Below are 18,177 nucleotides of genomic sequence, written 5' to 3'. Positions count from 1 at the left end.
GCAAAGACCCCCCAGGACAAGATCATAATCAGGCCATGCTGGGTCCGCTCTAACTGGGTTGAAATAATAAATCCAGGCTCTCCTCTGACCCATTTGTCATGAAACTCTAAATATCTCTGAGCACGATAAGCATCTGCGCTCCAAGCGTCGTGTGAGAGAAGATGCGCAGGAGTGTTTCTGAGCCGAACACAGACACCAAAAACATGTTTTTAATTAGTGAGACACTAAAGCCAGACTTTGTTCATTTTATGTCTTTGGACCTTAAACTTACTCTTGAATTATTGCCTTATTAAAGAGTGCATGTTTCATTCAAGTTCTGGCACAAAGACGACACTCAGGGTTGATTATATTACTTGGTACGTCATAATTTTTGGCTAAACTTGGAGATGAAATGTTCATTAGTGCTGACAGACGCCTTGAGCAATAGAGAAATTGCATTTGGACATTCATACATCGATGTTTAAAAAAAATAAATCAACATGCACTGGACGTCCTCTGTGACTGAGGCCATGGTTCTCAACCGAAAATGGGTGGAATGCCTTCTCGGTGCTGGGAGACTCTGTACCTCAGGCGGAAGAGTTCAAATATCTGGACGTCTTGTTCACGAGTGAAGGAGGGATGGAGGGAGATGAATCAACAGATCAGGACCTCGTCCTCGGTAATGAGGACGTCGCTTCAGTCAGTCGTGGTGAAGAAAGAGTTGAGTCAGAAGGCAAAGCTCTTGATTTATTATCTGTCTAGGTTCCAACCCTCACCAGTGGTCAAGAGATTTGGAGCGTGACCGAAAAAACAAGATCCTGGACACAAGCAGCTGAAATGAGCTTCCTTTGTAGGGTGGCTCAGCTTTGGAGACAGGATAAGGAGCTCCGTCATCCAGGGGGAGCTTGAAGTAGAGCCGCTGCTCCTCTGCATTGAAAAGGAGTCAGTTGAGGTGGATCTGATGATTAGGACGTCTCCCTTTGGAGGTTTTCCATGTTCCCCATAGCCCAGGGGCAGACTCAGAACTCATGGACGGATTATACATCCTCTGTGGCACAAGAACACCTCAGGTCCTCCAGGAGGAGCTGGAGAGTGTCGCAGGGGAGAAGAAGGATGTCTGGATTTCTCTCCTGGACTTTTTGCCCCCGTGTCTCGACCACGACTAACTGGCAGAGGATGGAGATCTTTTATAAAACATCACCATTTCTTTTTACTGATAGATAAAGCCTGCAAGTGGGTATAAAATCAAGACTGAGGTTGATGATGAATGTGTTGGGTGAGAAATAATCCTAATTTACACCAGACTGAGGGTCCTTCTCTTAAACAGCAGGCGTTGCTACAGAGGAACTCACTGCCACCCAGCAGATCTGAGTCCAGGAGAAGCAATTCCTGCATCCTTTCAGATAAAAGTGAAGACGTAAAAATGATAAACGATCATTCCTGAATATGGAACGGCAATAAAATAAACATATGATAATGGCATGTTCTAGAGTGAAGTGTCTCTACTGTATGTGTCCCTGTGATGGACTGGAGACCTGTCCAGGGTGTCCCTCGCCTCTCGCTGGACATGAGCACCAGTGACCCCTGCGACCCAAAAAGGAAGAAGCGGGTAAAGATGATGGATGGATGGAAATTGGTACGTTTTACATTTACAGTTAGCGATCAAAGAACAGAAGAGACTTATTAGATAAACAAGTCAAAATGTTGAAGATGTTTTCACTTGTGACACGTCATCAAGAATCTCTCCAACAGTCATCGTGTCTTCTTACAAAAACTCCATTAGCTTTAAATAAGTAAGCGGCGGTCAATTATATAATTGATTGTTGAGCAGTATCTGTAATTACGCTGACTCACCAGTGGACGTTAGAGAAGTTTGCTGAGTCGGGCTTTGTTTAGCAACAGCTGTTGTTTTTAGTGTGTAACAGAACACTGCTTCATCTCAACAACACAACGATGGATCTTTTATTTTGACACAGAAGGAAACTTGATAACTAATTTATTATTTATGTGAATATATATTTCTACACACTGTCTGAAAAGAGCTGGAAAGGAAGGACGTCAAAGAATGGGCACTTTTTTGGGCCAGTTTTTACAGCGTACTGAGTGTGCTCGGCTCATTTTTGATGGAAGTACGTTCACATGTGCGCTTCACTTATGAAATAAAAGCTTCAGCTTTATAAATTCTGCTGACTCGACTCTTCTCTGACTTCTCGTTGATGCTCGGACTCACGTGCCACCACGTTCCACTTCGGCTGTTGCTATTGTCCAGTCGCACCACGAGTCGACTCTAGTTGGGTGTGCTCGGTGTTTTTTTTATTTAACTCGAGTACTGCCTCGGTGTGGGCGGGGTCATCATAGCGCAGCTGCCCGAAACTTCAACAACGTCATATTCTCTCGTGATTGACGTTGCGCTCTGCCTAATCTGACGTCAAATCTTCCGCTGGGCTCGCCTCGCTTGGAACCTCGATCCAGTAGGTCTGAAGAACCGAGCTGGAAGCAGGAAAGACTCTGAAGCCGCACCGTCAACACGGATAGCTCCGAGTCGAGCTCGTAGGAACTAGCCATCTGATCGCTGAGGAGCATAACGTGTAGTTTTCCTGTTGTTATAACACACACCCAAGTTGTAACGATTCCTCGCTATGACACTGGTTTCCCGCACACAACTGGAGAGTTAATAACTGTAAACACGGGGACTTTCGTATCCCGTGAGGTCTTCGCTCCTTAACGGGCTCAGATTGAAGAACAGATCATTTACTGCGTCTGAACTGCCAATACTTGCTTCTCAGCTGACTCCACATATTCTCTGACGTCATATGAAGTAACTGGATAAATATGTTAAAGTCATTCCTCTGTTCATGAGCATTGTCTTCCAATATGGCAGATTTCACGTGCGCACCTACTGATGACATTAGTCAGAGGTCTTAAATGAGGCACAGATGGGATAGAGGTAGGGCAGCCGACCTGGGACCCGAAAGTCCCAGGTTCGATCCCCAGCCATTCCCACGTCATGGTGTCTCTGAGCAGGACACCCAATCCCTAATTGCTCCCCGGGCACTTACATAGCTGCCCACTGCTCCACCTGGGTGTATCCCAGGAGCGATGGCTTAAATGCAGAGAACTGATTTCATCATTGTCTGGGAACATAGTGATGACAACACATAAGCACTTTACTTAAATTAAGTGAATCACAGACTCTGGTCCTCTGACCCTGAGAATAAATAATGAACTTCTCAACAACATAATGCACCAATAAAGGTTACATACTCTGAATTAAATGTGAAAATCAATGAACAGCTTGTGTTTTATTTTATATCAAAATGGAACCCGTTTTATGTGTCAGGACCTTCCCACACGGCTGTGCATGAGGAAGCAGCTGAGCTGAAGCTGTGACTCATCGTTTGTCCTCCAAACGCTCCGACTCCCATCACAGCTAAAAACAACACACGCTTCGTGACTTTATGACATCATCTCTTAGCGTGCACTCTGCAGCTCCTGCTGCGTCAGGACCGGAGGCTGTGAAAAATGGATGAACAAAAACGAGCGGCGCAGACGAAGGCCGAAACAGGAGAGGGAAAACATAAACACGGAGAACAGAAAGGATGTTTTTGTAAACAGTTTGGGATCGAAGCTGAAGATGAGCTGTAAACTCTCAGATGTTGAAATAAAGAAAACACAATCAGACCATTTACCACACAGAGACAGGCCTGAGTTAGAGGAGTTTAAAAAACAACTAGAATCAGTGTCAGTTTGGATATGTTTAGCTTTTAACTAATGCTTTGTTCCTTTAAAGTAGCCTTTTGCTAGCATTCTGCTATTAGCATTTAGCTAGCATTCTGCTATTGGTATTTAACTAGCATTTAGCTGCATTTAAGTTTTAGCCAACCATTAGATATTTTATGTTTTTAATTAATGCTTTGTTCCGTTTATGTAGCCTTTTGTTACTTTTAGCTAGTGTTCTGCTACTAGCATTTAGCTAGCATTTTACTGCATTTAATTTTTAGCAAAACATTTGCTACATTTAGTTTTTAGCTATTGTCATTTTAGCTAGTGTTTTGCTAGATTTAACTTTTAAATAGAATTATATTCAGTTAATTTTAGCTTTTAAGTAGTGTTTAGCTCCTTTTAGCTTACAGCTGCACATAACTTTTAGCAAGTCACTTTCTACTTTTAGTTATACTAGATTTAACTTTTAGCTAGTGATCTGCAATGCTTTGTTTTTAATCTAGTGTTTTGCTACATTTAGCTTTTAGCTACTGTTTTGTTCCTTTTAGGTTTTAACAAGTGGTCTGCTTCTTTTAGCTTCAACAGCTGTTTCAGCTTCTTCAGTAGATTTCAGCAGTCATTCAGCATCACGCTGTGTTTGGCCAGAAAATGTAATTTAACCAGTTAATGTCTGAAATCTGCCACTTTAAGTAAAAAGTTGTCCAATTTAAAAGACAAAAAGCAGCTTAAACAACAAACAGCTCTGATTAGAAGAAAACCAACTGTTTCATCTGTTTTTTTAATAATCTATCAACAGATTTGCAACGATCTGAAACATAAGGAGCAAAACATTTCTTATCAATTTAATAAGAAACATTGTTGGGAGTTTCAAATACCAGACAAATCTTTTTTTAAGGAACAGCTCAAAACCCCAATATATTTAATGATATTCTTGTTTTTTTATAATATAATTTAAGTCTTTATCATTTGAATTTGTTTCTTGAGTTAAAATTATTTAAAATAAAAATATATATTTTTTATATTGTTGCAGTGTGAACATTTTTCAGTCCAATCCAGCTGGACTAATGAGCTGCTGGGCGCCCAAAAAAAAAATAAAACTAAATAAAAGTGGACAAAAAAATGGTCATTACGTAATACGTTGATGCTTCAAAGTTGATTCATTATTAGAACAGAATCTAAGTGAGGGACAGAACGGGAACAGAAACAAAATACTTTTTTTTTTTGTCCTCGGAGACAAACGTTTGTTTTTTCTGTAGCTGGCGGTGATTCTGGTGGATGAGAGGAAGCTGACCCAAAGACTGATTAGAAGAGAAACACTTCCTGTTTGTCTCAAACTAGAGAAACACCAACAAAAAAAAAAAAGACTTTACTGACGACAATTTACTTGTGATGTAAAACAAACTGCACGCCACTGATTAAAGTTTCATGATTTTATCATAAATATCACTTGTGTTAATTATGAGCCTCATCCACACGACTCCGGATGTTTTCAAATAGACATTTTCCGCTGCGTTTCTACGTCCCGTCCACACACAAACTGAGTTTTTGGTGAGAAAAGCAGACATTTTTAAAATATTTTCTAAAATAATATATATTGTTAAAAACTGTTTATAGCAGATCTGAGTCAGACAGCCACCATGACACTCATCGATGTTCAGAAGTTCACTCATTGAACCTCATCGTGCTTGAATTATTTTTCACATCTCTAAGTGAAGCACAATCACAGTCTTTTATAAACTCCACGTCACTGATGGAATAAGCTTCGTCATCGAGCCTTTATGATCTAAATTTAATTTGATTTTTTTAAACTGGTCGAACCCAAAGGAGACGCCGGTCCAGCAGCTGGAGCGCTCAACTCTTCTTGTGTGTTTGAGTCAGTTTAAAGGTTAAAGGAGGCAGATAAACAGGAAACACTGTGGGTTTGTGTTACTCTTATTTATGCTGTAGAAGCGGTTTATAGTTCTTCATGTAGTGTGAAATATATCATGTTTATGTGCTGACACAGCAGCAGATGGGTTTTGTTTTTATCTTGGTTTTTTTTTATGCTTGATGAAAACAAACTCCTCTGTTGGTGGCCACAGTTGTAAAATAAATTAGCAGGGTTTTTTTTTACGTTTGTTTCTCAGATTTGTGATGCGTTTGGTTTGTGGGTCTCATTTCATCCCTTTCATCAGCAACTCTGCTCTTTGTTCTTCACCTGAGCTCGTTATGACTCAACTTCTGTCATCGAGGTTCTTTTAAATCAGGCAGGAGAGCGAACTCTGGGAACAATCGGCCGATTCATCTGCCTTTGTGTCACGCTGGCGGGCCTCCCTATAACTCTCTCTTTCTGTTTCGGGTCTTTTTTTTCTCGCCCCCACCGTCTCCCTGGGATGTACACTCATCCCTTCTTCCCTCGCCCACCCAAAAAAAACAGTTTCCACGTCCCCCCCATCCGGGTCCATACTCAATGGATCTTCTGTAATGCCCCTCCCGCCCCCCTCCTTTTCTTCTCTCTCTGTTAAACAGGATAATCAGAGCGGGGGCCGCTTCTGATCAGCTGCAGCTCATTATACAGGAACGTACGAGCTTTAATCAGCAGCACACATTATTTTACGTAACATGGTGTTGGATCATTGAAGCCCCCCCCCCCCGCTGCTACTGTGATGACTGGAGGACCGGACATGTGGTCCAGGTCCAAAAACTTTACTTTGCCGAGTGCAAATCAAGCAGTACTACCGTATTTTTCGGACTATAAGGCACACCGGATTGTAAGGCGCATTATGCAAAACAAGTTAATTTTGACAGATTTTTTTGAGCACCATGTACCATGTAAAATCGGTTCGAGGTCAGTAAGCACAACCAGAATTAATACATAAGATGCACCTGATGATAAGGCTCACTGTCGATTTTTGAGAAAACTAAAGGATTTTAAGTGTGCCTTACAGTCCGAAAAATACAGTACTCACCAGGCCACAAACTAGGAGTACCTCAGAAATTGAGCTACGGATCTTTTAAAGTTAGATTCTGAGGAAAGTTTATGAAAAATTTACCTGTTACTTGTTAAAGACCGCTTTTTGAACAGTCTTAGTTGATACAGATTAGTCTAGACTGGGCTTTTGAGCGGATGCATAAATAAATCACGGCTAAGGCCAAAGTGGATTTTTGTCAATTTGAAGGCGAGCCAGTGATCAGAAGGTTTGATGGTCACTGGTTCGATCCCCCCGGACTAAGAACATCAGGATGTGGGTGGAAAAGGTGAAGCACCCACACCTGCCTCCATCCTCATTTGCCCCACTTTGGGCCCTTGAGCAAGGCCCTTAACCTCCACCATCTGCTCCCCCGGGCACCCTGGATGGCAGCTCTCTGCTCCACACACAGGGCTGTGGTAGCTCGGTGGTCTGTGTCCAACAATTGCCAAGTCTTTGTACGAGTTAGTTTGCTGTGGTGACCCCTGAGGGGGCAGCCAAAAGAAAAATAAATAAAAATGTATATACACACACACACAGGTATACATGTCTATGTTGATGTTACGCAAGTAGCATGGCCTCAAAAGTTGAAACCTTTCCATGCTTCATAGTTTTCTTGTTTATCAATAATCTCATTATGTATACAATTTCACCTAGTCCTAAATATATTGTATTATTAAGTTTGTTTAATGCTATGCTAGAAGGGAGACACCAGGGAGCATGATTAGGCTCTCTGAGCTTTTACCACAGAGCCATACTTTTGGATATACATCTCTTTTATCTCAGTCTACCTTAAATAAAACTGAACGTTGTGACGCTGATGGACATCCGGCATGTTTTAGACTTGTCGTTTCCATACAAATATAAACTATATGCCAAACAAAGGCATAAATGACATGTATATATTATCTGGTGCCTCAAAGGAAACAAAAGTGATTTTGTTGTAAGTAAAAAAAAGAAATGCCGGCATTGACCTAAACCTCTTGGATGACCCATCTTGTACTCTTGAGGTATGATGTGTTTTTTTTTCTTTAGCACTTGTGAGGTTTGAGGACACGGCGAGGTATGAGAAAGGCGTGTTACGATGGTGGAGAGACAGAGAGACATTTCTAAAATTCCTCTGCGGAGTGAGGAGGATATTTATCGACTTGTGTGTGAAGTCAGAACGTTCAAACCACCAACCATCAACCAGGCATGCACTGTCACCATCCCACCACAGACTTTTTCCACTTCCTGACCCCAAAAACACACCAGAACACACAACTGTACTTCTTTGTGTCATCTTCACGGGCTTGTTTTCAGCGTTCAAACGTGTAAGGTTCATTTTGGTTTCAGGACAATGTTTTCATTTCTGCTCACGCCCTCCTCTCTGCATGGGATGGTGTAAAAATACACTCCATGTCACAGTCAAGGTCGAGTTTCTCTCCTGTATGTGTTAATGACTTCTCAGGCTCGTTCCGGGAAAGAGCTGCTACACGCTCAGAAACAACAGAAATGTGAACTGTTTCATTAAAAAGAAACTGAACGTTCAACAACTGGTACCTGATTAAACCTTATGATTGCGTTAGATTGGAAACAATGTCTACAAATAGCGTATTTGTACATCTAAACATAGATACACCATTCAGAAGGGGCACAAAGAAGGTTTTCTTTCTGTCACTTTTGTGACAACGGGTCATATTTGAATTGTACAGGAGGACAGAGGAGTTCTGCTGCTGTCCAGTCCAAATAATTTCCACCTGCTGACCTGGAAAGGAGTATTTTCTCCAGCTGATCATTGGTGCTAGTTGCTTTGTGAACTTGATGCAGTAATAAAAGCAGACAGATACAAATGTGGCGCTAAAGGTGGAGCAGTCTGATGGATGAACTTCATCACTGGAAAAGTTTACATGGTCTTACTGCCCTAACAACTGTAAAGTCTGGTTTAATGTGGACTTATGTTTAGTATTACTGTCCTTAAATAGAATAAAAAATGAAAATTTTAGCATAATACTTCTGTTAAAATGTTGTATTGTGTCAACTAGGCCTGTCACGATAACAAATTTTGCTGGGCGATTAATTGTCTCAGAAATTATTGCGATAAACGATGATATTGTTTGAAATTTGACAATAATTAGTAATTATTGTCAAATTTAAGAAGAAATGTTTGTTCATTTGTTTTGTGTCTAGTATCTTTGTTGACCACCACATGGCAGTATAAGACTGTTTGAACCCAAGGATGGATAGTGAGGGAGCGAGCAACGTGTCTTTAAGAAAAATGGAAGGGAGGCCCCTTGACGTGACATGGGCTGTCTCTCTTCGGTTGAAGCGCACCGGAGTTGAGCCTTTTGTCATCCGGTGTCGAAGAAACGATAAAGCCGATAAATGAAAATGAGGTAGATAATTTTAATTTATCATGCGATTAGTTGATTTATTGTTTATCGCGACAGGCCTAGTTTCAGCAAACTAACATGAGGGTTGGTGTATTCTTATTATGTTTGATATTACTGTCAATCTTCTTTAACAAGCATTTGACTACTGATGAAGACTCCTTGAAGAAGTGTCCCATGCCATAGAAGACATTTTTTAAAACCCTGCGCGGTGGTCGTATAGGCTCATGAGTGAAGAAATGCTACGGAAATAAAATTCAGCATTAGGATATAAACTTTATTCCTTCAAAACATCCATAGAAGCTCCAATGTTGGTATTATCATTCATCCAGTCTATGTTTTGGGTAAAACTAATCTTTTCTTGAGCAAAAATGGGATAGAAACCAATGCTAAATGTGATACAGAAGAAAAACGGAGGCCAAAAATGGCTCCATGTGCACAAATGTGCAGATTAGCACTTTTTAAAGTTGTATCACTGTAAAAATGAAGCACGTTAAAGTCATAACTCCATCTAGGAACTAAGAAAAACTCCTTTTAGAGTAAAACAAGATCTTGTTTTTCAATCTGTTCCAGATAATTCTCCCTGCTTTGTTGCTAAGTGTGTTTTTTTTTTTTCAACTTGTAGCAAACAGCGTGACAAACATGGGGCTGAACAAGCTGCTGCATGCTGCCAGTGACAAAACGTTGGGCCCAACGTGCGTTAACACATCACATCTGACAGAAAAACATTCAAAAGATAAAGTACAAACACGCGTTATCTATACCATCTGGTGCCAGTTACAAAATTCCTGTGAAAACGCTGTTTCGCATCGATGCCTGTGATAAAAACTTGAGGCTCAACAAGAATTAAACCGCCACACAGATTAGGTCACTTTACAAAAAAACAAGCCCTCTTTTCTTGAGAGAACAACAAGTATGAACAGATCAAGCTACGATTAAAACCGTTGATCTCTTTGTGATTTGTGAGTGTTATCCTAACTCTCTGGTGGCCTTTCAGCAGAAGAAACAGGCAACAAAAATCGACCCGCTGACGTTAAGAGCAGAAAATGTCAGTAAATCTCAACGAGTTAGGTGAGGCTTAAATAGAGCAGGTGGTGTTTATGTTGAATTTATTGAATGGAGGAGCAGAAGCGTCAGCCGCTGCGCTACACGCTGCAAAACGAGTGCCTCAAATTCTGTGTGTGAGCTGAGGGACTTAAATGGATTGCTGCCATTTTAAAACAACTTCATTACCAAACATTTCATTGCGGTTCATGCAAACGCTACTTTATAAATTTTTATTTTGTCACCAACTTCCTGTTACTGTATTTTTTGGCCTATAAGTCACAGTTTTTTACATAATTTGCATGCCCTGTGACTTATACACCAAAGCAACTGATTTATGTTTTTTTTTCCATATTTATAAAACAATTTTTGGCTGAGATATGACCATTTCCATTCATTCTGACATTGAAAATATTGAACACTACCATTTTCAGCCACTAGATGGCATTCGAGCTGTATTGCATGCCGCTGTGTCATGTAATAGGTAAAAGTGGCTATTAACGACACAATCGGCTTGCCGTAGCTGCCACATTGATCCAGCTCACCTGGAGCATCCATTAAATCTGCTTCATTTCGCTGCGCAGCCCCAGCAAAATGAAGCTGATTTGACCATTGAAGTGCATTTATTAAGTAAAAGTTCAACAGACACACCTTTACTATAATGTTGAGCAAAAAAATAATTAATTTAGGTGCATCTTGTTAAATTTTGAAGAAATGCACAGATTTCCTCCTTCCTGATTTCCTCCCTCTGCGCGTTCCCAGAGCACTGAGGCAACAAATACTTTTGAAATGCAGCTGATTTGACCATCAAAGTGCACTTATTAAGAAAAGTTAGACTGAGACAGAACTTTACTACAATTTTAAGCAAACAAATAATTGTTTTTAAGTGTTAATCTTGTTAAATTCTTGTTAAAGTCCTCCCATGCATGCTCCTGCGGCTGCCATTTGGCAGCCAATCAATTTCTGGCACAACACCAGTCCACATTTCCAGGTTGTCAGAGGTGACACATAATACATGTGACTTATATGGTGAAGCGACGTATTTATGTTTTTTTTTCTCCACTTTATTAGACATATTTGGACTGATGTGACTTACACAGCGGAAAATATGGTACGTGGTTAGTCTGCAGAAATATTTTGATATAAAGTACAGGTTGCATTGGAAGTGCGACAGTTAGCTGCCGTTTTTGCAAGTAACCATAAAGGGGGGAGATGAAATGTATATTTACATTCATCACTTCACAAACGTTGAAGATTCTGATTAGATATTTAAACATCAAAAATCCACGTTTTCAACGTTAATCTGTGGTGCCACTTTAGGAGAGCCAGCGGTGTCTTAGAGGTACCGTTTGTCCTGTAGAATTACCGTAGCTTCCGGTAGTAAAAACATGTTGCAGTAAACCAGGGTGTTTTCACATCTTATTTACAGTTTCTTTGCTGAACCCTGAAGAATAAATGACTGTAAATAACAGTTGTAGTATCCAACATTTTTCTGTAAGGTCATCTGGACAGTTTCTTTTTTTTTTTGTGCTGAAACGTTTCACCTTCCATCCAGAAGGCTTCATCAGTCAAGGAAACACAACACAAAACTTATTCTTCCCCCAACAGCTTACTCCAAAGTGGAACAAACCAGTTATGTTGGTGCTAAGATGGTCTCTTTGGCACACCCCCTCCTCCGGTGCCGGCCCTCTTCCTCATTGACAGTCATGTCAAACTGGTTCAAAACCAACAAAGTCCATGCTCAATAATCCAGGTATACAATCCAACAATTTTCAATCAGGTCATCTGGACAGTTTCTTTTTTTTTTTTGGTGCTGAAACATTTCACCTTCCATCCAGAAGGCTTCATCAGTCAAAGAAACACACAACACAAAACTGATTATTCCCCCAACAGCTTACTCCAAGTTGTAGTCTCGGTTATATGTCCCTGTGCTGGACTTGCAACCTGTCCAGAGTGTCCCCCTCCTTGCACAATGAGTGCTTGAGATCAGCTCTCTATAACCAGGAAAGAAGTGGGTAAAGAAGATGGACGGGCAATAGGTGAAGTTATCACAGCATGACTGCCCTTATTAACGACTTCAAAACGTTTGATTTGTGTATAAATGTCCAGCTAGAAACACAATGCCAGTGCTTAATTTGAGCTGGATCCTGCTGGAACAGGATCCAGGAACGCTAGTATTTTGACTGTTTGCTTGAATCCGGTAAGTCTCAGGCTTACTAATAATGAAGTTATGAACAAATATGACTGCCTTGAACAAAAAAAAAAAAAAAAAAAAAAACTTATATTGGATATCCATCCATCTCATCCTGAGCATTTCATTGCATTGTTGACCTTGTGTTGACCTGCATATGACAAGTAAACTAAACTAAACTACACTACCGGTAATCGTATCGCAGCCCACTGAATCATAACTGGATTGTGATGTGCATTAAGATTCCTAACCCTTGTAAACAACTATGTAACCTGAAAATGACGTTCTTGTGAAAGTTTAGAAAATAATGTTTGCATGAACAGCTGTCAAAGTTTTGATACTGAAGATATTTTAGTGTGTTGGCTTGTCAGCTTGGTCTTAATCCAATCTTTTTCTCCAAAATGGGGCTGTTGAAAGCACTATCTATAGCAGGTGAGATATCAAATGTTCATAAATCTTTCACATAACCCAAATTCAGAACATCCGAACTGTCATGAGTGAAGTAGTCATATCCAGGACAGAGTTGATTCAAAACATATTTCCGTCACAGTTAAATCAACTTAAAGCCCCAAACATTCAGATTTTATTCCTTTTAAAATAAATGGATTCATCACTTCTCCCTGTTTATACACCTATTTTCACTTTTGGGTCTAACATTTCAAGTCTTAGACAAATACAAAACACAAAAACTTCATTAAACTCAGTTAAAAATAAACAAACAAAGGATTTGTTAAAAAAAACAAACAATGTGCAATATCTGTGCAAGATGGGGACAAAAAGCACCATAAATCATCATAACTAAACTTAAAGGAGGCTCTAATGCACTGAAAAAAATAGAAGGCATTATTGCATAAAATGTTTGTCCTATTAGTTAAATCGACTTAAATATATTTGCTAATAAAACTATATTTGGACTTATTCTGTTGAGAAATTAAGAAATGTGTGTTGCCACATCCTTAGAGCAAAGTCACCTTTATCTGCGGCTGTTTGTATCTCAGCCGTGGTCCAGGTGAATTCTGCTCGTTTTAAGGTTGATGGCACATTAAAGACAGAAACACGAGTCTGCTGGTTTTCCCAGAGTCTCAGAGGCTCTGGGGGCAGGCTGGCCGTGAATCGGCTGGTCTGCTGGAGGGTTTTATTACTGCGGGACTGCAGACATGTGGAGCCATTACTCAGCAGAAAAACAACCTGCTCGCATGGAGCTCTGCGGCACAGCTCTGAAGGCGCGCGGGACCAGTTCACAGGAGAAGTCGCTTTCACACATGAAATGTTGAGTTTGGTTTGTGTGCGGAGGGAGGGGAGGTTAATCCTAAAGTGGTGGAGGGGGGGTTAAAACAAAGCTGTACCTTGCTGTCCTGGAGCACCTTCACCTCTGCGCTCAGCTCCCCACCGGAGGCTGAAGCTGAAGCATCCTCCTGGTTCTTCTCGTCCCGCTGCGATGAGCTCTGTGCTCCCATGATGATGGAGACACGACAGCAGGTAGCAGCTGATCCAAAAAACCCTCAGCTTTAAAAAAAAACAAACACACACACACAAAGAGCCAGGAGCACCAAGAACTGTCTGCACCTCTGCGCTGCAGGGCTCAGGATCCAGAATCTGAGGAAGAAGAGGAGCTGGAAGGTGGAGCTCCGCCCCGGGACGGCCTGGATCTGGATCTGAGGAGGACCACCAAAACCTCCTCCTCCTCCTCCTCCTGCTGCTGCAGCTCCAGAGGTGAGAAGTGATGAAGAGGAGCTGAGAAATCAAATAAAAACTTTGGTGGACTTCATTCCTCTGCAGGGATCAGGTCTGACACCCCCAGAGGCTGCAAATCAGAGCAGCTTTGCAGGAGGTAAAACAAACACGAGCTAAAACAGGCAAAATGACAGCTAAAACAAGAAAAACATGAGCTCAAATGATCAGAACAAAGCTAAAACAAGCTGAAATAGGAGGAGCTAAAAATTGTTTAGCTAAAAAACAAATACGCAAAACTGTAGCTAAAATCAGCAGAACAGTAGCTAAAACTAGCTAACCTATAGCTATATTCTAAACTTTGCTAAACAATAGCTAGAAGTTAAATATAGCTGAACTGTAGCTTCCATCTAAAATTGGCTAACAGTAGCTAAAAGCAAAATAGTCACAAAACAGTGGTTAAAATCAGCAAAAATAGCTATAGTAGCTATACCGTAACTTAACCTCAAGTTAGCCTTATCTGTAGCTAAAAGCAGAAAAGGGCAAACATTAGCTAAAAATAACACTAGCAAAACTGGTGCTAATATAAAATAAAACAGTACTTGAAAGGATCCAAACTGTACACACATAACTACAATAAATGTTCAAATTAGTTAAACCATACCCGAAACCTAAAAGTAGCTAATCTGTAGCTAAAAGTGAAAAATAACAAAACTGTAGCTAAAAACTTAAATGGTAAAATTGTAGCTTATATAAAGTCTGCAAAACAGTCATTTAAATTAGCTAAACTGTAGCTTTATATTTAAATTAGTGAAGTACCAGTAGTAGCTCAAAGTTTGAATTAGCTAAATCATAGCCAAAACCTAAAAGTAGCAAATATCTAGCTAAAAGCAAATAAAAAAGTAACTAAAAACTAACATGCATGAATTTGTAGGTTAAATAAAATCAGCAAAACAGTAGCTTAAAGTAGCTAAACTGCAGCTTTATTTTTTACAACAGTGTCTTTAGTCAAAGGCTTCTTCAGACCCGCTGTAACGTTCAAGGATTCAAGATTCTTTATTTGTCACACACACACATGTGGTGCATGTGGTGGAACGAAACTGGTCCCAGTTACAGCCAACAAAAGTGTAAAAGAAAAACAGTAATAAGATATGAACTAAGAAAAAACATTAACTAAAAATACACTAAGCACTAACAGCATAAAAACATTACGTCAAACAGCGGCACGAACATGAGTCTGTGTGAGCAGGTGAGCACGCATGAACACAGCAACATGAAACAGATCAGCAGCAACACGAAACAGATCAGCAGCAACACGAAACAGATCAGCAGCAACATGAAACAGATCAGCAGCAACACGAAACAGATCAGCAGCGACATGAAACAGATCAGCAGCGACATGATGTGATTCTTCACAGTGATTATTCTGGTTAGAGATTCATGAGTCTAACAGCCTCAGGGAAGAAGCTGTTCCTCAGTCTAGTGGTTCTGCACTTAATGCTCCTCAACCTCCTTCCTGAGGAGAACGGGACAAAAAGTGTGTGTGCTGGGTGAGTGGGGTCCTTCATGATGCAGGTGGCCCTCTTCCAGCATCTGGAGGTGTAGATGTCTGTGATGGTGGGGAGCCTGACTCCAACATCTTCTGTGCAGCCTTCACCACTCTCTGCAAAGCTTTTTTTTCTGCAGCTGTGCAGCCTCCATGCCACACGTTGATGCTGGAGCACAGGATGCTCTCCACTGCACACCTGTAGAAGGAGGTGAGGACTGAGCTTCCCAGACCAGCTCGTCTCAGCTGCCTGAGGAAGTAGAGTCTCTGATGAGCTTTCTTGATCAGGCTGGTGGTGTTGTTGCTCCAGCTGAGGTTGTCATTCAGGTGCACACCCAAGTACTTGTAGCTGGAGACCACTTCCACCACAGATCTTCCTATGTTCAGGGGGCAGTGTCTAGAACAACTCTTTAATGAAACCAGGATTATGAGTTACAACAACATTTACTTTCCCTTTGGGATAAAGTATTTTGAATTGAATTGGTATAAAATTAGCCAAAAAAAGTACCCAAAAGTTCAAATTACCTAAACCATAGCCTAAACCTCACATGATCTGATCTGATCAATTCAGTTTATTTATAAAGTGCCAAGTCACAACAGAAGTCATCTCAGGGCACTGAACAGAAACATTCATATACATCAAAAGTAAGTTAATACTATTTACAGTATCCGAGGAGCAGACTGCTTTGAATTTAACTTTAACTAATTTAACTTTAAGTATTGACCTTAAATCTTAACCTTAAACTTAGAATTGCGCCGCTCAAGGTGGCTGCATGTTGGAGCAGCTCTCTTACTTTCATTCTGAGATTTTGATTATGGAAACTTTAATTCCTCTTTTTCTGGATGTAAATCACATTTTGTGGATGATTGTTTCCTCTGGTATCAGATGCTGTGCAGCTGGAAGGATTTTTACTGAAACTTTTTTAGTTTTGGACATTTGTTATGATGTGTAACCATGGCAACAAGGCAGTTTTCTACGACCAAAAGCAGCTGATTAACATCTCAAAAGCTCAAATAATATCTCAACTACAGCCCCAAATCTCAAATGAGTTGAAAAGGATGTTCTGTGGACGCATTCCCATCTACCTGTCGGCTGTGCCCGAGTGCCTGACCACTGAGATTCTGGAACTAGCAGGAAACACGGCTCATGACAGCGGAAGGACAGGATCATCCCTCGACACCTACAGTTGTCTGTCCGCAGCAACGAGGAGCTCGGCAGACTGCTGGGAGGAGTGGCCATCGCTCTGGGAGGAGTTCTGCCCGGCATTCAGGCGGTCCTACAGCCCGGGGGAACCAAGAGGCCAGCTGAGTCTGGGTGGACGGATCGGACAGCATCTGCAGCCAGTTTCATAGGATCCGCTGTGGGATGGACCTTTACAAGAGATCCTTCCTGTCTACAGCCATCAGCATCTACAACCTCTCTTAATGAAATGAGGATAACGAGTTACAACAACAAATAATTTCCCTTTGGGATTAATAAAGTATTTTTGAATTGAATTGAATTAACAGATTGAAAACTGTGTTGTCTTGGGTTTCTTAGAAAACTGCAATTTGCAAAACTTACACACGAAGTGGGAACATCAGTTTAATCTGTACAAACATTGTTTGTCTTTGAACATGGTATGGTATGGATTTACAATTAAAAATACTGAGAAAAAAAAATTCAGATTTACTGACAAAGTTTATAGAGACAGTTCTTCTCGTCCTGAACATTATTGACCTTGTGTTGATCTGCATATGACAAAAAAACTTATATTCACGTGTAAAACATGTATGCCATATTTTAATTATGTTGTATTGAAAATCATGACGCATTGTGAACCTTCAGTTTACCCAATTCAAAATAAAAAGTAAACTTGCGACTTGCTATTCAGAGATTTATTTACTGCCTTCAGTGGAATCAAACTGTTATCCTTCATTTTCACATTTGCGTGCATGTTGCGTTTTTACTTTCCTTTTAATTCACATTCTTTTGGTTTTTGTGTCACAATAACTAAACTCAAATTTTGCTTTGGCCTCATTGCATTGCAAAGTGCAAAGGACAGCAGTTATGGTTTGCTGCTCAAAGAATTCACTCTCCACCTTGTGGTATTAAGTACAGACCTTCAAATGTCAACTCACACCACCTGTGTTCTGCAGTTTGGCTTGACATTTATTGTGTTAGAAAGGTGTTAAAATGAGGGCATAAGTCTTCAGTAATAAATTTGACAATAAAGGCATTGATAACCTTTGACCTCTGTGCGTTCTATCTAGAAAAACAAAGCTTTAGTCTTAGGTTTGTATTCTATGTGTTGTGGCGTCCTGGTTGTTTGAGCATTCATGGGTTGATAGTGTTTTCATCCAGGTGAGGGGCTCACATTTGTTACTGCTGCACATAATCAATATTCTAAAGATTTTTTGTCCAGTTTTCCTTCTTTCTTAAATTAGTCTTAAATGTTAGACTTTGTGCGTTGATAGTTTGTTCATTTGCTTTTAACATGCAAGTCATGATGAGGAGTGTCTATTCTGTCACTAGATTGTCTTGTCTAAGTTTTTTAAATGTTGTGGAGACTCTGCTGAGTCAGCCAGTGCGCACATGTGGTATGGACAGGATTAGCAACCATTACACTCAGTCAACTTTTATCTGTAGAATTAAGACAATTAAGCCTACTCCTCATCATGTTTGCCTGGTCCAGGCCCCTCTCCAAACATAAGACCAACTTGCAA

At 40.5% G+C, this 18,177-nt stretch overlaps 1 protein-coding gene across 1 annotated transcript in view; it reads right to left on the bottom strand.

Moving 5' to 3' along the window:
• akap12b (A kinase (PRKA) anchor protein 12b) overlaps nt 1-13,915 on the bottom strand; it is a 61,744-nt gene extending 47,829 nt beyond the window's left edge. Inside the window, exon 1 of the mRNA XM_037685870.1 lies at nt 13,601-13,915. Within this exon, the coding sequence (XP_037541798.1) occupies nt 13,601-13,711 (111 nt within the window). The 5' untranslated portion in view covers nt 13,712-13,915. The remainder of the gene's footprint in view (nt 1-13,600) is intronic.
• Between the last annotated feature and the right edge of the window lie 4,262 nt (nt 13,916-18,177).

The sequence above is a fragment of the Nematolebias whitei genome, chromosome 12 (assembly GCF_014905685.2).
Source record: "Nematolebias whitei isolate Nwh7 chromosome 12, NemWhi1, whole genome shotgun sequence".
Taxonomy (NCBI): Eukaryota; Metazoa; Chordata; class Actinopteri; order Cyprinodontiformes; family Rivulidae; genus Nematolebias; species Nematolebias whitei.
This window is presented reverse-complemented; position numbering and strand designations above follow the sequence as displayed.